This window comes from Lodderomyces beijingensis, assembly GCF_963989305.1.
Source record: "Lodderomyces beijingensis strain CBS 14171 genome assembly, chromosome: 4".
In the NCBI taxonomy this organism is placed as follows: domain Eukaryota; kingdom Fungi; phylum Ascomycota; class Pichiomycetes; order Serinales; family Debaryomycetaceae; genus Lodderomyces; species Lodderomyces beijingensis.
The window spans coordinates 1042586-1062942 of NC_089973.1; the positions used below are offsets into that span (position 1 = coordinate 1042586).

Genomic DNA, 20357 nt, shown 5'->3' on the forward strand with positions numbered 1-20357 from the left:
AAAAAGGGAAACATTGGTTGATCATTGGGCAAGTTTCAAATTCCTGACTTTCCACGAATCGTCAACTTTGAGCAACTCCTGATCTCCAATCACAGTAATGATGTTTTGCGGCTCGCCAACAAGATAACGTTGGGCGACGTCAACCAAGTCCAGATTCGTGGTGCTCAAAAAGTTTTCTCTCCGCTGCTGTCTCAACTCATCCGATATGTCTTCAAAGAAACTCGTTGCTCCCTGACTAGCGATATTGATGGGTGCATCGACGCTTTGGAAAACGCGCAATTTCGCCTCGGTCAAATCCTTATCGCTCCAATTGGCATCTAGCCCATAAGCAAAAGTCGACTCGAAAGTCTCAATCGACTTCACAGCATTGGGGTCGCGATAACTGTAAAAGTTCAACGTGCCTCCCAACCCATCGAAATTGAGGCCTCCTCCATAGGCACCATTCTGTTCCCGTATTTTCGAGTGGAGGGTTTTGAATGTGTAGAGCTGCGACAAGATTTGCAACGCGGCTCCGTCTTTTGTTGAATACGCAGCTCCACGCTTGGCTAAACTCGAATAACCGACTTGGAATGGGAGGTTGATGAGTTGCTTTTCCGTGCGGTGATTATAGTTGAAATTATCAAGTAGTTCCGCGAGACCGCGAGCAGCTGCCTCTGGCTTTGGTGGCGGTGTTGTTGTTGATGATGATGATAACGAGATGCCGTGATCGAATTTAGCAATCAATGGTTCATTCTCCTTGACTATTGACTCATCGCCAACAATCCGATATCTAAACTGTCCACGTAGCACATACCGCCTGATTTCTCTCAAGATGGGCAAAAGCTCATTAGCCAAATACTCTTTTCCGCTCTCTTCCAATTTCAGGTTCATCTCCATAATCAACTGAACTTGAGGTAATCCATTCATTAATTCGCCCACGTATTTTGCAGGTGTCAATTTGGCATTGCTCTCGCCGCACGCATAGGAATGGCCTCGGTCTGCAATATTGTTTATCTGGTTCTGGGCCAAGTTGCGGATCAAGGTGGACAATTTATCAATCACATCCTCTTCCGCGTCCAATTTTGTTTCCGTCAAGATCTCGTGCCAGAGATTGTACACGTAGCTGGCATTTTGCTTGAGTGCTGCTCCCGATAGCAGATATTGCAACTTCATCTCGTTGATGTTATAGGGGTTAGTGCTGGCTTTGGCGCCAAACCCGATACCGCCAGTATACATTTGGATCTTTGTTTCCAATTCAGTGGTTGTTGTTGTAGTGGTTCCGGCTAAGTTTGTGAGACAGCTGTTGAACAAGGGCAAGTATTTGTAGTATTTTGTTGGCAAGTAAGGGATATCTTTTAAAGCGTAGACGTAGACTAACCCGTTTGTGTCGACTATCCGTTTAGCTACCGTGGTGTTATCCATGTTGGAGTGCATGATGGAGTAGAAATCCCCCTGCTTGGCAATGTCTTCCATCGTTAGTGTTGGGAGTACGCTTGCATCTTCCTCTTGAGCTTGCGATTCGAGGAGTTTCAAATTCCGGTTGTAAATTGACTCTTTATCCTCTGTGGTCAATTGTTCCACTTTCTGCTTGAGATTAGAAGCTTCCTTGTCAGCTACAACCTTGCTGAAATCCTGCTGTGGCTCCATCGTGAACTTAAACTTGGGAGTCTTGCTATTCAAAAGCGACTCGTTCAACATCTTTTCAAACATCAGCAATCCCAGTTGTTCAAACTCCCGTTTGAATATATCACAAATCTCCTCCACTTTCAACTGGTTTATGGGATCAACTCCATTGACCCAGGACGGAACAAGTGCGCTAAGCAATCCAAATCCAAAATCAGGCTTGTGTTTCTTGAACCCAATTTCAATTTGGTGCAACAAAGCCTTGACTCGTTCATGGTAGACACTCTGCGGGTTCTGTAACTCAGGAACGACCTTGTTTTGCAAAATTGCCAAAATTTTAGCCTCCAACCTGTCAACTTTCTCCTTTGTCAAGAAATTCAACCCCACGGTGAATGAAAACAACGCCGTTGTTGAGTCCAACCCCGAGTTAGCTGAAAAATCCTCAGAATAACCACCCTCAATCAATTCTTGATAAAATGGCGATCCGTGCCCATCAAACAAAAGCGAGCCCAATATTTTCCACTTGAAAAGCTCATAGTGCATGCGAGGTTCCAACGGGTTACCCAAATACCACGTCACTGACGAATGAAACTGGTGGGAAATGTCCTTGTTAACCATGGTATCCACGGGACCTTTGACGGTGACATCATAAGTCGACTGCTTCTCACCTCCATTAGTGGAAGCAAAAAAGATTGGTTGTTTCACGTCAACGTTGCAAACTCTCTTGTCGAACCCGCGGTAATACTCGTCTAACCGTTTCAAATGGTCGTCCAAGGGCAAATTACCATAGGTGAAAGTTTTCGAATTTGAAGGGTGGTAATTGTTAGCATGGAACAGCACGAGCCCCTCGTACGACAACAGCGTCATCTTCAAAGGGTCGCCGCCGGAGTTATTCAAGCTGGGATATATGGACTCCAAGAACTTGATGTAGAAATAGTACATGGTGTTTGAATATTGCCCCTTCATCTCGTTAAACACCACGCCTTTGAACTCCAACGCGCTCTTTGCATCTGCAACATCGGCATTCTCCAACCGCCATCCTTCTTGCAAGAAATCCTGGCTTTTCAACAACGGCAGCAACACCGAACTGAGATAGACATCCATCAAGTTTTCAAAATCCTTGCGGTTTGTCGTGGCAAAGGGGTAGAAAGTGTAGTCGTGGCCCGTCATTGCGTTCATGAAGTTGCTCAAGCTTCGATTGGTCATTTTGAAGAAAGGATCACGAACGGGGAACTTTGTAGAGCCGCATAACGTGGTGTGCTCCAAGATATGCGGCACACCGGTTGAATCCGGCGGATTTGTCTTGAACGCGATGGAAAACACATTGTTGTGGTCCTGCGGGTTATCCAAGTGTAGATGCTGGGCTCCTGTATGCTGATGTTTGAGCAAGACCGCCACTAGCGAAAACTCGGGCACTGGTGCCGTTTGCAAGATTTCAAACCCATGCGTCTGGTGTCCTGGTGGATACTTTGAAATGAGGCGCTGGTCTAGTGTAGAATTTGTGCGAGAAGCGGCGTAAGTGGCGTAATATCGGCCTGCTATAGCGGATGCGGACAATGCCGACCGTCGTGAGTGGCACACTGCTCTAGCTCTCAACATTCTTCCCTGGTGGGTGTATGGTTATACTCGTAGCTGCAAAACTTCCGTGTGCTAGCTTCCCATGGAGTCGCTGGATCTGAAGGTGCTTTTTTTTCTTCTTTTCTGACTTCTGACGTCTGACTTCTCTTCTGGCCCGTACGGACAATTACATGCGAGACACCAAATTTTGTGGTTATAGTGGTGGTGGCAGCAGCTAGGTTAGGTTACTATGAGCAAAACCTATACTCTTGCTTTAACGGAGACACTAGAAGCTGTCTTACAAGTGAAGTAGTTGCAATACAGTCTGAACAAGCAGTTTGTAGGCATCGCCGTGTCACGTGACCTGCCGTGCGCGAGATCTGGAGGGCGCCCCAATGGCGAAGTGCCCGGTACCGGCGGCCCGGTACCGGCTCGACGTAAAGCGAAAAAAAAAAGAGTCCACTGTTGCAGCCAAAAGAAAAAAATACAGGGCTATTAAATTTTCTTTTATCGGTACATTTTCAGCATTTGGTTGATCCACCCGGGATAGCAAGACAAGTTGAGCCTTTTCAAGTGGTTAGCTCGACACGAAGAAGTACGAAGAGGAGAGAGAGCGAGAAAGAAAGAAAGAAAGAAGGAAAGATAAGGGGTGTTAGAGGATAGAAGTTCAGAAGATGAGTTTCAATTCTCAAGCAGATAAGAAAGCACCAGTACCGAATAATAATGCTCAAAAAGTTTCTCTGTTGGGTGGATTCATTGCCGGCGGTGTGGCGGCATGTGGGGCAGTGACATTTACCAACCCCATTGAGTTGATCAAGACGCGAATGCAGCTCCAAGGCGAATTGTCGAAAACAAAAAAGGGACAAACCAGGCTTTACAGGAACCCGTTTCAAGCGTTCAAAGTCATTTACCAGCACGAGGGAATCCGCGGTTTGCAGCAAGGGCTTGTATGTGGATACTACTACCAACTCGGGTTGAATGGTTGCAGAATCGGCCTCTATGAACCAAGCCGATACTACATCACAAGGGTCTTGATGCCGTCGAAAATAGTCAACGGCAGAGCACAGGAAAACTTGTTGATCAATGTCCTAGCAGGGTTTACTTCGGGGGCAGCGGGCGCCGTGCTTGCATCGCCGTTTTTCTTGATCAAAACACGAATGCAATCATTTTCCAAAACAGGCGCCGTGGGCCAGCAAACTCACTATACAGGAACATGGGATGGAATCCGACAAATTTACAAACACGAAGGGTTGCGCGGGCTATATCGTGGTGTCGATGCAGCTGTACTTCGTACTGGTGCTGGGTCGTCGGCCCAGTTGCCAGTGTACTACTTGACGAAAAACTTTGCCTTGAAGCACCATTTGGCGCGGGACAACAGCTTTTTGTTGCATTTCATAAGCGCTTCGATGGCAGGGTTGGGCGTTGCCATTGTGATGAACCCTTGGGACGTTGTGTTGACCAGAATGTACAACCAAAAGGGCAACCTATACAAGAGTCCCTTGGACTGTTTCAAAAAGATTATTTCCATCGAAGGACCCATGGCCTTGTATAAAGGTTTCTGGGCCCAGTTGTTTCGAGTTGGTCCTCACAGCATATTGACATTGATGTTTATGGAACAGTGTATGAAGGCTATGGTTGAGATTGAAAGTAAACTCAAGAGATTCCAATGAGGACTCCTCGGTCACTCCACTCATACTTTTGCAACTGCTACTATTTATTTTTTTCTTTTTCTTTTTAATAGACTAATAGATAAACGACAACTTTAACGTCTCCGGTGCCCGCCTCCATCAAGGGACTCTTTCTACTGCCCGGAAACTTGCCCAGCTATGAAACGGTTGTTGGTGTACGCTTAATGATGGCATGCTCTCTCCAGCCCTTGTATACAATAGACACATAAACACATGGTAGCGCACGCCATTAGTATTTTTTTTTTTTTGAAGCCATTCCACCAGAGGTGTTATAGTTCAAGAAACCCACCGTATATATAACCATCACCACCATCTACCAGGCGAATACCATACTTTCAGCAGATACGAGGCAAACTTTAAGTCATTAACATATCCATAGAGACCAGTTACTTTTTGATATAACAGCTGTACCGCCTTTCCCTTTTACTGCCTTCCTCGCCCCCGTACCTTCACCCCCCCGCCATCCACTGTTGATATCCTTTTGTTCGGAATCACCCCATACATCTAAGGTTCTTCCAGCAAACTTTCATCGTTTTTGGTTGGCATCTGTGTCAACGTGCGAGTGAATCGATTCACTCCCCCCAGCCATCAACGCCATTTCTGACCCCTTTATTATAAATTCACACCATATTGACTTAAAGAAAGAAACTCCTGTTGTCGTCCCCTTTCCGCCAGCCGCTTCCGCCTTTCGCCGCCCCCCCCCCTCCCCACCTTCCCTCATACAGTTGCCATGCGTGATTCAAACTATAGATCCATTTCAAGTAATAAAGCCGCCGTCACTATAACAGCCAGTCTATACGATAGAAGAGCCCTAGACGTCACCTCCGACAAGCCATTGGTCAACTCGCTAAACTACCTCACCTACTTGGTGAGCTCATCGGCAAAAGTACGAGAAACTTTGGCCACCGATGGAGGCATTGAACGATTGGTCGACATATTGCACGAGTGCCACAATTTTAACCACTTCCTGGATGACAATGGAGAGAAGAAATTGTTGACGGCGTGGAAGTGGACTTTGGCGTTCCAGTGTATCGTCTTGGTGGGCACAAGAGGCACGGAAAAGATTCGCCAAAAAGTGGTAAAAGCGGGGATTTTGCCCATAATCGCCACAGTTTTGGACAACTACTTGTCCTTGCATGAAAGATCTTTTCTACGCATGAACACCAAGCCAATGGACGCCAGTAATGCGAACGCAAGTGCAACTACTCCAGTGGAGAATGTATTTCGCCAGCATCCAGAAGGTCAATCTGAAAGCTTTTTGATTCAAAGCATTGCCCATACCCAGGAGGCTCGTTTTAGAGCTCCAGATCCAATAGTATTTGATAACCAAGCAGCTGCCATTTTCCCTAGTCAAGAATTCTGCAGCAAGCATCGAGTTTACCCCGAGGACCTCAATTTGGCCAGTTTAACCATTGATGATTACGAAAACTCGAGCGTCGATCAACTATTCCGATTGCTCCGACTGGCTCATTTCCAATTTCAAGACGAAGATAGAGGCAGAAGAACGCCTCAACCACCAGCGCATGGCCGTGGCATTTCCATCGAACAGGACGTGAAGCGAGCATTTGTGGTGTTGAACATTTTGAACAGATTGAGGGAAACAAAGGAAGCAGAGGCATTGGAACCTGGGTTTGTCAGCGACTGCGAGTATGAAATGGACAGCAACTTGACTTTCTTGTCCAACTTGTACAGCCGGGACTTTGAAATCAACAGCACGTCCAATTCCAAGTTGGCAGTACGCGAGTTTACAGAAACAGGGGTCGTGATACCGAAAGATGATGATATTGTTTGGTCGTTGCAACTATTGGCATACATCTCGAAATACCCCAATCTCAAGGATATACTACAAAACACCCATTTAGTGTTGGACATGAGCATCAGAGACAAGCTGTTCAAGGTCTTTGTTGAAAACCAAATGAAACTCAAGATGAAGATGAAGATGAAGAGTAAGAAGAACGCCGCGGTGCGGTTGCGGCCTACAATCACTCCAAAGACGAGGAAACCGAAAACCACATATGTCGAAAGATTCAGCCCCAGTGCTTCCAACTCTCCGCAGATGGTCACCGCGTTGAATGATGACAATTTGATACTAAGCGACGAGCAATTTGCACTTTGCGATTCAGGTATACCCGAGGAAGGACAAAGAGGTGGCTCGAACTCGGTTAGAGATGCTGTTGTTTACAGTGCCGTGGGAGAAGCCGAGGACGAAGAAGCAGAAGATGAAGATGAAGATGACGATGAAGATGACGGAGATGAAGGGGATGATGAAAAACAACAGCAACAAGAAGACGACGACGACACTGATGATTTTGAAGAGACAATCTCAGACTCGAGCGGCAGTGTAGCCAGCGATTCGGTAAGGTCGTCAACAAACTACATGTCCAAACTTCACCACTGGATAACGATGTATGAAACAATCACCGACGAATTCGAGCGAAGTGTGAGAATGTACCAGCTAATGGACAAGTTGAATAAATTCATCGAAATGGAAAGCATGAATCTTTCCAGCACTATAATCGAAACGCGCTTGAAAACCAAGGCCTATCTCCAGGAGAAATGGAACTACGACACTTATCAATACTTTAACGTCGACGACTGCGACGAGGATAAAGACGACAGCTTGACTGAACACAAACGAGTCAACCTCTTCCCCATTGTGGAAAAGTTCACTTTTTTATCGGGCTCAGATATGTACTACTGGTCGGGGGTCATAATGCGCAACTCGTGTCGACGAAATGACCTAAAAGGTGGCGTGCGACAGTGTGGAAATCTAGAGTGTGGCAAGTGGGAGAAGTACCCACGCGAGTTTCTGAAATGTCGAAGATGCAAAAGAACCAAATACTGTTCACGAGATTGCCAGATGCGTGCCTGGCACTGTCATCGCAACTGGTGTATTCCTAGCACTTCGAGCAGTAATACCACTTCGAATTCTTCACTTCATACACAACTGCTTGGCGGTGTTACCGGCGTTGCCACAACCGCTGGCGGTGGTAATGCTACTGCAGCAGCAGGTGCTGCTGGAGGTACTGCCGGTGGAGGTGCTGTTTTCACTGGTGGTGGTGCTACTACAGCTAATTTGGAAGATAGTGTAGGGCAACTTGATAGTGAAGCTTTGGCGGAGGACGGCAATGATGGCAATGAGAGTCCGCTGGAACTGGCATAAGTATAGAAAGTAGTAACTCACGGTTGAGTAATAAATAACTCTTTAATGAAATTAGACAGGGTTGGGTTTTCATGGTGGCTCTGTTTTTTTTTTTTCATCACGTTTGGTTGTTCATCATCAACGCGTCCTACTTCTTCCCACGCCCACATCACCAACACCACCCCCCCCCCCCCCCCCTTCGTTGCAAACTTCACGCTTCACACCATGTCGCAATCCGCTGCGGATGAGCCGGTGGATCAATACTTGCCAATAAAGTTATCCCTTCCCGCATATGTCCCGCTCAAGCCTGCGCTGCGTCGACAAATTGAAAGCATTTTCAACAGCAGCGCCAACGATGACATCAAACAAGCGTTGAACCATCAACGCGAAATAACCAAAAAATACCTAAAACACATTCTATCTCGAGATGACTTAGACGTCGATGAAACAACCCTCCACAATTTTCTCCGCGGCTACAAATCCTTGTACCGCTCACATTTGGCCCAGGACACCTTCGCCAACCTCTCGCGGCATCCCGAGTTGGTTGATGCCTTGGACGTCTCCAGCCCCGAGCTATGCCTCGCAAATCTCGACGAGCACCACGTGGCAAACAAGTCCAATTTTATCGACATCATAAGGCAAAATACCATAATGCCAGACGACGCAGCAGTGGACCAGGCGTTGCGGAAAGATGAGTTCTACGTGTTGATCAAAAACATCGCTTTTGTGATTCGAAATCCCGAAGAGGCCATCCCCGACGAAGGAGACGACGACTTGAGCATGGCGGGAGTCAAAGTCAACTTGAAGGACCCCATGACGATGAACTTCTTTGTCGTGCCGAAAATGTCAACGATTTGCCATCACACGTATGAAGAGCTGAGTATCTTGCAACACTTGGGCACGGGCAAGAGGCAGTGTCCCGTTGTCACGTGCACTTCGCCTTTGGATCAGACGTCGTTGAAGGATGACATGTTGATGCGCTTTCGGATCCGCATCGTCAAGAAGATGGAAAGAGGTGCTAATCGAGATTTGGACTTGGTTGAATGAGTCTAGTTAGGATGTCTTATAAAGAACATGCGGATGTGTGTCAATCGACTAGGATTGGGAAAAAAGCATACCCCCCTCCCCCCCTTTCCCCTACTATGGTCTCCACATTATCTACTTCTTTGTCTACTGGTTACTCACTTGGTAATCCTTTGTGTGTGTCCTAAAGGCATACTTGTGTGGATCTGCATCGAAACTCCCGTGCTCTTCGCGATCTTATATGCTCTTTTTTTTCACTCTTGCCGCCAACCCCCCATCCCGCTCCACCTTCACCTTCTTTTCCTTGCAATCTCGACAACCATTCCTCGCAAACTCGGTCAAACGATAAAGCGCGGTTTGATATCGCTTCGACAGTAATGTTATGTCCATGTCCAGACACGCGTTGACGCATGCGGCTTCCCCAACCACGACGCGTGAGCGGCTCATAGACGTTCCACTCCCTGAGGCAGTCCGGCCTTCCTCGATATCAAACTATATCGGCCAGTCCCATTTGCTCAATCCTCAAGATGGCATATTGGCAAACTACATCCGTTTAGGTTACCTACCCTCGATGATACTCGTTGGTCCACCGGGAAGTGGCAAGACGACCTTGGCACGCATTATTGCTCATGAATGTGGATACCCCCGGGAAATGATTTTTGAAACTTCGGCAACTACAATGACCACGAACCTCTTGAAGGATCTCATCAAGTTCCAGCAATCACTGCTGTTGCTGCTGCTGCGCCACCGGCTGATTGTAATTTTCATCGATGAAATCCACAGATTGACCAAACTCCAACAAGATTGGTTGCTTCCTTACGTCGAGGACGGCTCGTTTATCCTCATTGGTGCAACTACAGTTCTAACTCCAAGCAAGAGGATACGACGTGCGATATTGTCTCGATGTCAGGTGTTTGCAATGGAGAGACTTTCTACTGACGACGCGAAACGCATGTTGCAATCGGCCGTGGAGTTTATCAATTTGAAACGAGCGCATTTGCTTCGCGTAGGACAGTTGCAGTTTGATTCCGAGTGTTTGGAGGCTATAGTGGAACACGTTGAAGGCGATTGTCGTGCGGCTATCAACATGATTGAGTTGGCTAGTCAATTGTTTTGCCAAACCAAAAATAACACCGCGGTGGGCAAAGACGACATTCGTCCGATTTTGACCACGTTGGAGAAGGACTCAACCAAGACAGAAGAGCTTTATCGTCAACTATGGAAGATAATGAGCAGCGGGTCTGCATTTTTCACCAAACAAAGAAACAACGAGGCCAAGTTGGAATTGAACCCCGCGGATTTCAAGGGCGATCTAGATGAGTACGCTACGCGTATGGAAAACTCAGATGACGGCGATGTTGAAACACATGATGAATCCGGCGCGGGAGACTCGTTGGAAACATCGCCGCGTCAAATTGCACTTGATCGGTTCATGACGAATGCGATATACTATGCGCTATCAATCTTGAACGCAGGTGAGACATTTGCTACGTTTCAAAAAAGACTTTTAGTTTTCGTCTTGCAGACTTACCGAATGAGCTTGCGATTCTTGAGAGCGTTGCTTGCCCTTTGCAAGACGCGCGCCTTGGACTCGGGCGACAGTTTGGGCTGTGCAGTTCACGATATCATGGAGCTCATCATGACGCAAGGTGAAATTGTCGGCCACGAGCATGTCTTGCAACCTTTCAGCTGCGCAAGGCGATATTTTTGGGGAAAAAAAAAGGTAGAGGCGAAGGAATCAACCAATACGGAGACTAAAGCGGATGAAAAATTCCAAATCTCGTATGACGACGAAGAAGTTGCTGCGTTGGACGTCGAGCCCACGTTGGCCCACGACTCGGTTCCCCAAATTCCCTATCCCGAGATTGTCTATGATGAGGACCTCATAAAGCAGCTTGAAACTGGACTTTGACACCAGCAGACAACAGAGAAACAAGAGTTACAGGGGGGGGCCATACACTCAATATTCCACTTCATGAGAAATGTGTACGATTTACATATATATTAAATGCACAAGGATGCGAAACAACACCACAAGGTTAATCAAGTAAAAAACCCAGTCCTCTAACAATAAATTTTTCTTTTTCTGTTTGACCAAGTTTGAAAGTTCCATTGTTCATTTCAAATTTCTTTTTTACCTTTTCTTCTTCATCTTCACTCTGCAGCACCAGTGTCCTCTTGCGCCTCTCCATCTCCATTTTCCTCCTCATCGTCATGACCATCGTCATCATCTTCCTCTTCCTCCTCCTCGTCATCATCTTCTTCTTCCTCGTCGTCGTCGTTATCGTTATCTAGAGCAGCAAACCTGTTGACTTGTTGCTGCACCTCTGATCTTTTCGATGAGTCTCTCTGGAGGTCAGCAGCGCTTTGAGATGAAGTGAGCGACCCACTGCTTCCCAAGGTGGTAGTGGACTGGTTGCCCGAGCTTCCGCGCTCGTTGCTATTGCTGACTGCTCTACTGGAACTGGATCTGTAGCTAGGTGATTTCTTAAAGTATCCACCCGCGTTTGAGAAATTTCCATATGAATCTTGTCTTGATGGTGCATTTCGTTCTCCATAATGCAGTTGCTGTTGTTGCAGCTGTTGTTGTTGTTGATGTTGCAGTTGTTGGTGATGTTGTTGATATTGTTGGTGGTGTTGTTGCGGTGCTGAGCCATACCTCTTTTGTTTCTTGTCTTTTTCCTGCATTAACCTCATCATTTCAGCATCACGATGGATGGCTTCGATAGTCGTTGGTTTAGCATCGGTCTTGCCACTGCTCCACTTCGCTCTTCTCAAGTCTTGCAAGTCCATCAACATGAACTTGATTCTTGAAGACAACTCGACGTTTTCTAAAATCTTGCCAATGTTGTCGAAAACCATCTTCAACACCGTCTTTGTGCTTTCATTAGCGTCCAACTTAGGTCCCACCGTCTTGATCAACTGGGCCAAGTTCTCCAACGTGTCTTCGGATGGGTCCTCGGTGTTTCTGCATTGTTCCCTAAGACACATAAAGATGACTTGGTTGTTCAACATGTTCAAGTTGTACAAGTGACCAATAAACTTGACCAATCCCAAACCCCTTCTCTTTGCCGCGGCCATGGCGTAGTATTCATCACTCATCATTTCGGGCTCCAATGGTGAACCGTCTGGGTTTGTAGGTAACTTGTCAACCCAACCTTTTTCATACTCTTCTTGACATGTAGTCAACAAGACCCTACGTGCCAAGGTACCACCCGACGGGTTAATGCCCTCTTTAGTAGTGCTGGTCTTGTCGGTGATTTCAGGTAAGATGTTTTGGGTCATCTTGGCGCAGAATTTAGCATACATCTCCGACCAATGGGGTTCGTCGCACGCTTTTTGGAAGGTCAACGAAATGGTTTGCTTGATAGTCAGCGCGTCTTCTTCCCACTTGGATTGTTTTGTAATGTCCAACATCTCATCGGTGATTTCGGTGAACATTTCCAATGTCAATTTGTTCAACAAGGACTTGACTTTTTTCTCAACTTCATCCTTTTCTAAAATGACACTACCATCCTCGGCATAGCGTACTTCGGTCTTCTTAAGTCTCGATTTGGGGATCCATCTATTCGCGCTCTTTTCCAATGGCTTAACCTCTTCCACAGGTTGTTTAACTTCCTTGGCCAACTCCTCGTCGGTTTTTTCGCGTGCCTCTGGTCCTCTTCCACCACGTTTGGTTGGCGGACCGCCTTTTCTAGTAGATTTCTCTCTCGTGGAAACGCCTCTTCTCTTGGACCCGCTTCTTGAATTCTGCCTGCTGCTGTCATATTGATTGCCCAATACTCCCATGCCTGGCTTAGCACCCAGCGGACCATTATACCGTGATGGCAATCCACTGGTTTGTCTTGCACCTGCTCCTGGCCCACGCATAGATCCTTCTCGTGCTGAACCCGAACGTGCCAATCTTTGTTGGTTGCCAACTTCCAAAAATTCGTAGCGTGCTTTAAAGTCGGCATCGATGGGGTAGTTCACAACCTCGCGGAATTGAACCAAAAACTGAGGATCGTATCTATATTTCTTGCTTGCGAGTTGCTTGGTCTTGTCAACACCATTAATGTTTTCAGGATAAGCTACATCGAAAATGTCTGCAATCGCTGAAGCTTTGGCGATTCTTTCCAAGAATTGGGAGATGTTTAATTCGGGTGCTGCGGGTGCTACTGCTGCTGGTTCGGGCTTGGACTCTTCTGCGGCCAGTGAAGTATCTTCCAGTTCAGTTTCTTGTGATTCTGGCTTTGGGGTGGTTTCCTCCTCGGTTTCTTCTTTTGCTGGTACTGTGGCTGGCTCTTCTTTAGTTTGTGATGCAGTTGATTCAGATGCAGCTTCCTCAGAAACGGGTTCTTTCTCCTTCTCTTTTGATTCTGGAGCAGCAGCAGCAGCAGCAGGAACAGCAGCAGGAACAGTTTGCTCTTTAGCAGAAACATCCACTTCTTCTTTTGCTTCTTCTATTGCTTCTTCTATTGCTTCTTCTTTTGCTTCTTCTTTTGCTTCTACTGGAGCCTTCTCGTCCTCCTTGGGTTCTTTTGCTTCCTTCACAGGTTCTGCTTGACTTTCCGTAGCAGGTTCTTTTTCCTTTTGTTCTTCCTTTTGTTCTTCCTTTTGTTCTTCCTTTTCCACTTTTGGTTCTTCCTCTTTGGTTACTGGAGCAGTGGGCTCTTTTTCGCTTTCCAAAGCAGCAGCAGCAGCAGCAACAACAACAACAGAAGGTTCTTCTTTGGTCTCAGCAGTAGAAGCTTCTTCACTTGCTTTACTCTCTCCTTCTTCTGCCTTTTTGGCTTCTTCCAATTTCAAGTCTTCCTCCTGTTTCTTCTTGGCAGCTGCAGCTGCAGCTCTTTCTCTAATTCTTCGTTTAAATTCTTCTGCTGCAGAGCTAACACCAGCAGCTGGTTTATTCGCAGGAGTTGGATCTTTTACTTCCTCTTTTGCAGAAGAAGAATTAGTGGTGGTAGTAGACGACGGCGTTTCGTTTGAAGTGTCCTTTGTTGCTCCAATTGTTGACGATGTGGTGGTGGTTGCAGGGGTTACTGTTTTAGGATGAGGAGAAGCAATTGGAGTTGAAGATGCAGTTTGCCTCTTTTTCTCTTCTAAATCTACAGGCTTACCATCTTTTGTCGTCAACTTGATTTTGGGAGTAGTGGTGGTGGCGGTGGCGGTGGTATTTACTGGAGAGTTTAGAATCTGCTGATGTTGAAGTTGAGGAGTAGATGCGGTTGAAGCTTGTTGTTGTGGAGGTGGAGGAGGCGTTGAATAAGCTGGTGCCGGAGTATATTGCAAGGGCTGCACGTACATTGGAGATGGATAGTACCCATATTGGAACATCTGGGGTGCTCCTGCGTATCCATAATTGATGTACTGTGCTTGTTGTTGAGCCTGCTGTTGCTGCTGCTGAGCTTGCTGTTGCTGCGCTTGCTGCTGTTGAGCCTGCTGTTGCTGCTGTTGTTGATTATGGTGAAACTTTTGGTTATTATACAGTTTTCTATGAGGTTGAATTGGGGTGCCGTTATTGCTCGAGTTATTGTTAAATCTTGATCCACCGGGGTTGCCACCTTGTCTATTGTTGTTACCCGAGTAATGTTTAGCAGCACCACCACCGCCGCCACCACCGTTGTACTGGTGTTGTTTGTTGTAGTAGTTATGAGGATTACCGTTGAAGTTTGATCCGTAACCTTGAGTATATTGGTAATTGTTGTACCCATATTGGTTGCCATGACCAACATTGTTGGGGTCGGCGTAGCCCGGATCCTGTTGCTGGGGGTTAGCACCTGGGTCCTCGGGAGTCGACGCAGCCTTGCTATTGCCACTTGGCGGATGTTGTTGCGCTTGTTGTGCTTGTGGTGGATCTTGCTGGTCCAACTTGACCGAGGCGGTCGCACGTTGCTGTTGATCCTTACTATCCGATATAGCGGTATCAGACATCGCGGGATATACACGTGTATATATATATCTACCTTAATCAGCAAGGAAAAGGCAGAAGATATAGAGTGGTTGCTTGATATATACCTTAACTCACCAGATGTGATATTTGGAAAAGTTTCGAAATGTCACTAGGAAATTTTTGTTAGTAGGTTACCTGAGAGAGGCATTTAGGTCGTGCACCTTGCCACCAAAAAATTAAAATTTTTCAATCCAATTTTTTTTTTTTTTTTTTTTTCGCTTCGTTTTGGGGCGGCCTCCGTCGACCTACGCGGCGTCCGTCGACCTACGCGGCGGGGAGCATCAGCCGGGCTCGCCCCGAAGGTGGTACCACCAGCGCCACCACCTGCGCGCTATCGTCCAACATCTCACCTATAAACCTATAACTTCTAACTAACCAGTAACAACTAACCACGAAGCTCTTATTTTACTACTGCCATGCACCTAACCAAGATGCACTTTTGCAAAAACAGACTTGTAGTCTTTTAATATTCTCGCAGTCGGAGATTTAGCTGCTGCTAGTACGTGTCACTGTAAGCTTCCCAAAGACAACGAAGAAGAAGAAGAAGAAAAAGAGACAGGCAGACCCGTTGTCAGTTTCAAAATCCTTCCAACGCTTACTTTTGCTGGTGGTGGTGTATAGAATTCAAGTCCATCTCTTCTTTAGCCAACAAGTCGGCAACGGTCTACCAATAGAAACTACACTCGAATGGTGGATGTATGTGACCTAGCGACATTGCCATCGCCATCTCCCATCTTTCTTGCACGAGTTTTCTCCCGATTGCGGAAAGTGTGCGGCGCGCGGCTCTCCTTTTTGCAGGAAAGGGAAAGAAGTTTAATTCAATGGGTTGGCACTCGTCGGCCACTTCAATATCAACGAAATCTATAACTTCTAGTAGTAGTAGTAGTAGTAGTGGCAGATCTGGCTCGAATCTTGTTCCCAGATCGGCAAGATCTTGCCAACAAGAGCAGATCTCTCTTCTTCCTTCTCTCGCCCGATTCTGTAACAAGAGTTCTTATTACGCCGCTCGCCAAAACTTGTAGAAAAGCCATGCCATTAGACCAACAACTAGCGTGATGAACGAATAGATGATCACTTGGTCCTTCAGCGACTCAATCTGGAAACAGCTTATAATAATGTTTGTATTTGCTTCTTGCTCCGCTTTTTCTTTGGCGTCGCCGTTGAAACTCGCCTCGGTCTCAACCCCACAAAGCTTGGGCTCCTGTTCCAAACAGTACGCCAGGGTGCAATCCTTACATTTATCGACTGGATTGATGATGTGTTTGTTGTTGCATTGACATTTACAGTACGACTGGTACGAAAATACTAGCGATGCAAAAGCGAAAAATAGCGGTAGCCATTGACCAATTCTCATTCTCTGGAGCAACAATACAAAAACAACAAAAGGGAAAGACGGGTTTTGCTTCAAAGCCAGGAGCTATACATGAAACCAATTTCTGAATGGTGCAATTTGCTTGCAGTCTACTAGGCAGAAATCGCCGTTTCGACATATTCCAAGCAAGCACATACACACGACCTTCTTCTTGCCCGTGCACGTGACCTTGCTGGAGGGAAAAATTATACACCAGAGAGAGAGAGATAGGTGGTGAGTGAGTGAATGGTGGTGGCAATTCTTCAGACGTTGAACTACAACTACAACTTCAGCATCTTAGCAACCAAGACTCCGGGGTATAGCCAATGTCTACAACAATTGATAAACCATATATCCATGAAGGCGGTATACGCCCCTATTTTGAACAGCAGATTCAGGACACCGAGATCGAAATTCAGCAAACCACGCAAAATTTGCGTCGATTAGAAGCGCAACGCAATAAATTGAACAACAGTGTAAGGCAATTGAAAGATGAGTTGAGGTTGCTTCAGGAGCCAGGCTCCTTTGTCGGAGAGGTCATTAAAGTCATGGGCACGAAGAAAGTCTTGGTGAAAATCCACCCCGAGGGGAAATATATCGTCAACGTCACCAAAGATATCGATGTCAAGAAATTGACTCCCTCGATAAGAGTTTGCTTGAAAGCAGACAGCCATGACCTTTACAAGATCTTGCCAAACAAGGTCGACCCTTTGGTTTCCTTGATGATGGTTGAAAAAGTGCCCGACTCAACATACGACATGGTTGGCGGTCTAGATAAGCAGATTAAAGAAATCAAGGAGGTCATTGAGTTGCCAGTGAAGTACCCGGAGTTGTTTTCAAGCTTGGGAATAGCACAGCCGAAAGGTGTCATTTTGTATGGTCCTCCAGGTACCGGCAAGACCCTTTTGGCCAGAGCAGTGGCGCACCACACCGAGTGCAAATTCATCAGAGTCTCAGGTTCCGAGTTGGTTCAAAAGTATATTGGTGAAGGCTCGAGAATGGTGAGGGAATTGTTCATAATGGCGAGAGAGCATGCACCCTCGATTATATTTATGGATGAAATCGACTCCATCGGCTCTTCAAGAGTCGAGGGCTCCTCCGGCGGTGACTCCGAGGTGCAAAGAACAATGTTGGAATTGTTGAACCAGTTGGACGGATTCGAGAGTTCGAAAGACATCAAGATCATTATGGCCACAAATAGATTGGATATCTTGGACCCGGCATTATTGAGACCCGGTAGAATCGATCGAAAGATTGAGTTCCCCGCCCCAACTTTACAAGCGAGAACCGATATATTAAAGATCCACTCGAGGTCAATGAACTTGACTAGAGGCATCAACTTGAAGAAAATTGCCGAAAAGATGAATGGATGTTCTGGTGCCGACGTCAAGGGTGTTTGCACGGAAGCCGGAATGTACGCGCTTAGAGAGAGAAGAATCCATGTGACGCAGGAGGACTTTGAATTGGCGGTGGCCAAAGTGATGTCCAAGAACGATGAAGGAACAGTATCTCTCCAGAAATTGTTCAAGTAAAAGAAAAAAAAAACCCAAAAAAAACCCAAAAAAACCCCAAAAAATAAATGCTTATCAATTTGGAGAATGATGGAATCTCTTTTGGAGTATGCGATGTAGAGAACTAGCCAGGCCTCCAACTCTTTGACTTTCGTGTTTGAAGTGATGATGGTGTCTCCTGAAAAACACTACCCAGTTTCCTATTCTTTTTCCTTCTCCGAACAACACATCAAAAAAATTGTTCCAGTGCGCAACTTGTACTAGTGGTATCAGATCTCCAATATTTGCAACTCCACCAAAAAACCATTCACTTATTTAAAAAAAGGTGCCACCGTCACCTCCACGCTTCCCCAATTGTCCTCGCGATGAAAGTGCTGCTACTGCATGTGTGTGTTTTGTCACTTCTAGGAAACCTAGTAGCCTCTTTGGTGGCCCTGGACGAATTGAAGAAAAGACACGCGGATGTACAATCGCTATTTTCCGCCCAGGGTCCCAATTCGGATGTGCTTCAGGAATTCGATAGACTTGCTCGAGACATTGATTTGGCACTAGTGGAGGAGACGACCTTGGCCAACGAGGTCAAGACCCTTCTTCCCCAGATCCTTTTCAAGAAAGCCATCATTGAAATCAATTTGAACAAGGATGCGTCCGCCATACTGGATCTTGAAAAATTATTGCAAATAGACCCTTCAATGGTGCCGGCCAGAAACAAGCTCATTGATTTGTTGATCAGCAAGGGCGACTTTGATAAACTCGCCACCTTCATTGAAGAAAGCAAGGACGATTTGAAGGAAATTCAAGGCGTGATTCTGCTATACCAACGCCATTGGAACGAGGCAAACTCCTTGTTCAAAAAGGACGATTTCGAAGGATGCATAAACGAGCTAAACGAGATTGCAAGTGTGAGCTCGTCCAATTACGATTTGTACAAGCTCTATTTGGAGGCGGTATTGCAGATCTACAAAACAGCGGAGCCGGCAAAGGAAGTCCAGTTTTTGGATGAACAGCTCGCCTTGAGCAAGTTGGCGATCAAGTTAATGTCCAATCTCATCAAGATTCAGCCGTTGAAGAACCTCGAGTTGTACGTTGTGCTATCCAAGTTTTATTTATTCACCGAGGTGGACTTTGACCAGGCCCACAAGACGGTCAAAAACTGTCTTCGGATAGACAATGAGTTTAAGCAATGCGGTGACTTGTCCAAGTTTTTCTCCAAGTTCCAAGAACCGTTAAAGACATTAGAGACGTATTCGATTTTGGATGGCCATTTGTACAAGGAGCTGGAAAATAAGGAACTGAGCAAGCTCGACAAGGAAGATTTTGACAATTTCAAAATCGACTTTAAGCAAGTGAACCAATTCTTGTTTGACGATAACGTCAAGATTTCCAAGCTGGAGTTGCGAAAGTTGGGCAACAAGAAAAAATTCGCCAACAATGACGAGTACTTGAGAAGCAAGGCACAAGAGTTTTGCAACTTGTATTCTCCCCAGCTTGAAGACTCGTTGCCCTTTACCTCGGCATTGACAAGGCTTGGATGCGAGTCTTTTATTCAAATTGGCGAGTTTGCCGGGTCGACCGCGGCATGTAAGAAAGTGAAAACCGGTCACTTTTTGCCTAAAAGGATACCCAAAATAGATAGGCTTTTGAGGCAGAAGAAGTTTAAGGAAGCCGAGCAGGAACTTTCAGGGTTCAACAGCAACGTCCAGTTGACGTCCTTGTTTGAGGAACGGGCGTCCAAAATAGAGCATCATAGAAGATTACAACAGCAGCAGCAGCAGCAACAGCAGCAACAGCAGCAACGCCAATACCAATACCAACAGCAGCGACAACAACAACAACAACAGCAGCAGCAGCAGCAGCAGCAGCAATTTCGCCAGCCAAACAGGAAACCGGTAAATGACTACTACAAAACTCTAGACATCGCCCGCGATGCAGACGAGAAAACCATCCGCAAGGCCTATAGAACGCAAACGCTCAAGTATCACCCGGACAAGTACAAGGGCAAGGACCTCACGCCGGACCAAATTGAACACAAGATGCAAGACATCAACAAGGCGTACGAGATCCTATCTGATCCGGAGTTGCGACAACGATATGATCGTGGAGACGATCCTAATGATCCGATGAACTCGGGACAGAGTCAACCGCAATGGCAGCAGCTGAGAGGAACTTCGAACTCGCATGGCCAGCAACGGTACACGTTCAACTTTGGAGGCGGAGGCGGAGGCAATGGCGGCGGCCATGAATTTTTCCAGCAGTTTTTCGGCGGTGGAGGACCAGGCGGAATGGGCGGTATGGGCGACATGGGTGGTGGAAGAGGCAATCCGTTTGGAACGCATCACAAGGTTAAAGTCAAGAAGAATGCAAAGAAAAAGAGATCTTAGATTCAGTGAAAATTGTACCATGGTATAGTGTGTATTGTCCTTGTAGTCCAAGTAAATTCTAGATATAAAAAAAAAAAGTAAATGATAGATGTAAAGAAAGATCTCCATAGTCTTTAGATGGTCTTGCTGTAGCATCGATTGAGGAGTATCGATGGTATAATTATTATGGC

General features: G+C 46.3%; 8 protein-coding genes across 8 annotated transcripts; 6 read left to right on the forward strand and 2 right to left on the reverse strand. All coding sequences in view use genetic code 12, as the record gives it.

The window, feature by feature from the left end:
- Positions 1–21: 21 nt before the first annotated feature.
- LODBEIA_P34860 (uncharacterized protein) lies at positions 22–3201 on the reverse strand (the record flags this gene model as incomplete). The annotated part of the gene is made up of 1 exon (XM_066973601.1): positions 22–3201. The coding sequence occupies one exon, from the start codon at positions 3199–3201 to the stop codon at positions 22–24; it is 3180 nt and encodes a 1059-aa protein (XP_066830424.1).
- A 632-nt stretch (positions 3202–3833) lies between these two features.
- Positions 3834–4829, forward strand: LODBEIA_P34870 (uncharacterized protein; the record flags this gene model as incomplete). The annotated part of the gene is made up of 1 exon (XM_066973602.1): positions 3834–4829. The coding sequence occupies one exon, from the start codon at positions 3834–3836 to the stop codon at positions 4827–4829; it is 996 nt and encodes a 331-aa protein (XP_066830425.1).
- Positions 4830–5577: 748 nt separating this feature from the next.
- On the forward strand, positions 5578–8010 carry LODBEIA_P34880 (uncharacterized protein; the record flags this gene model as incomplete). Its single annotated transcript, XM_066973603.1, has 1 exon — positions 5578–8010. One exon carries the CDS (start codon positions 5578–5580, stop codon positions 8008–8010), a length of 2433 nt encoding a protein of 810 aa, XP_066830426.1.
- A 204-nt stretch (positions 8011–8214) lies between these two features.
- On the forward strand, positions 8215–9036 carry LODBEIA_P34890 (uncharacterized protein; the record flags this gene model as incomplete). Its single annotated transcript, XM_066973604.1, has 1 exon — positions 8215–9036. The coding sequence occupies one exon, from the start codon at positions 8215–8217 to the stop codon at positions 9034–9036; it is 822 nt and encodes a 273-aa protein (XP_066830427.1).
- A 358-nt stretch (positions 9037–9394) lies between these two features.
- Positions 9395–10924, forward strand: LODBEIA_P34900 (uncharacterized protein; the record flags this gene model as incomplete). Its single annotated transcript, XM_066973606.1, has 1 exon — positions 9395–10924. The coding sequence occupies one exon, from the start codon at positions 9395–9397 to the stop codon at positions 10922–10924; it is 1530 nt and encodes a 509-aa protein (XP_066830428.1).
- Positions 10925–11166: 242 nt separating this feature from the next.
- Positions 11167–14925, reverse strand: LODBEIA_P34910 (uncharacterized protein; the record flags this gene model as incomplete). The annotated part of the gene is made up of 1 exon (XM_066973607.1): positions 11167–14925. The coding sequence occupies one exon, from the start codon at positions 14923–14925 to the stop codon at positions 11167–11169; it is 3759 nt and encodes a 1252-aa protein (XP_066830429.1).
- A 1696-nt stretch (positions 14926–16621) lies between these two features.
- On the forward strand, positions 16622–17827 carry LODBEIA_P34920 (uncharacterized protein; the record flags this gene model as incomplete). The annotated part of the gene is made up of 1 exon (XM_066973608.1): positions 16622–17827. The coding sequence occupies one exon, from the start codon at positions 16622–16624 to the stop codon at positions 17825–17827; it is 1206 nt and encodes a 401-aa protein (XP_066830430.1).
- A 344-nt stretch (positions 17828–18171) lies between these two features.
- Positions 18172–20187, forward strand: LODBEIA_P34930 (uncharacterized protein; the record flags this gene model as incomplete). Its single annotated transcript, XM_066973609.1, has 1 exon — positions 18172–20187. The coding sequence occupies one exon, from the start codon at positions 18172–18174 to the stop codon at positions 20185–20187; it is 2016 nt and encodes a 671-aa protein (XP_066830431.1).
- Positions 20188–20357: the final 170 nt, after the last annotated feature.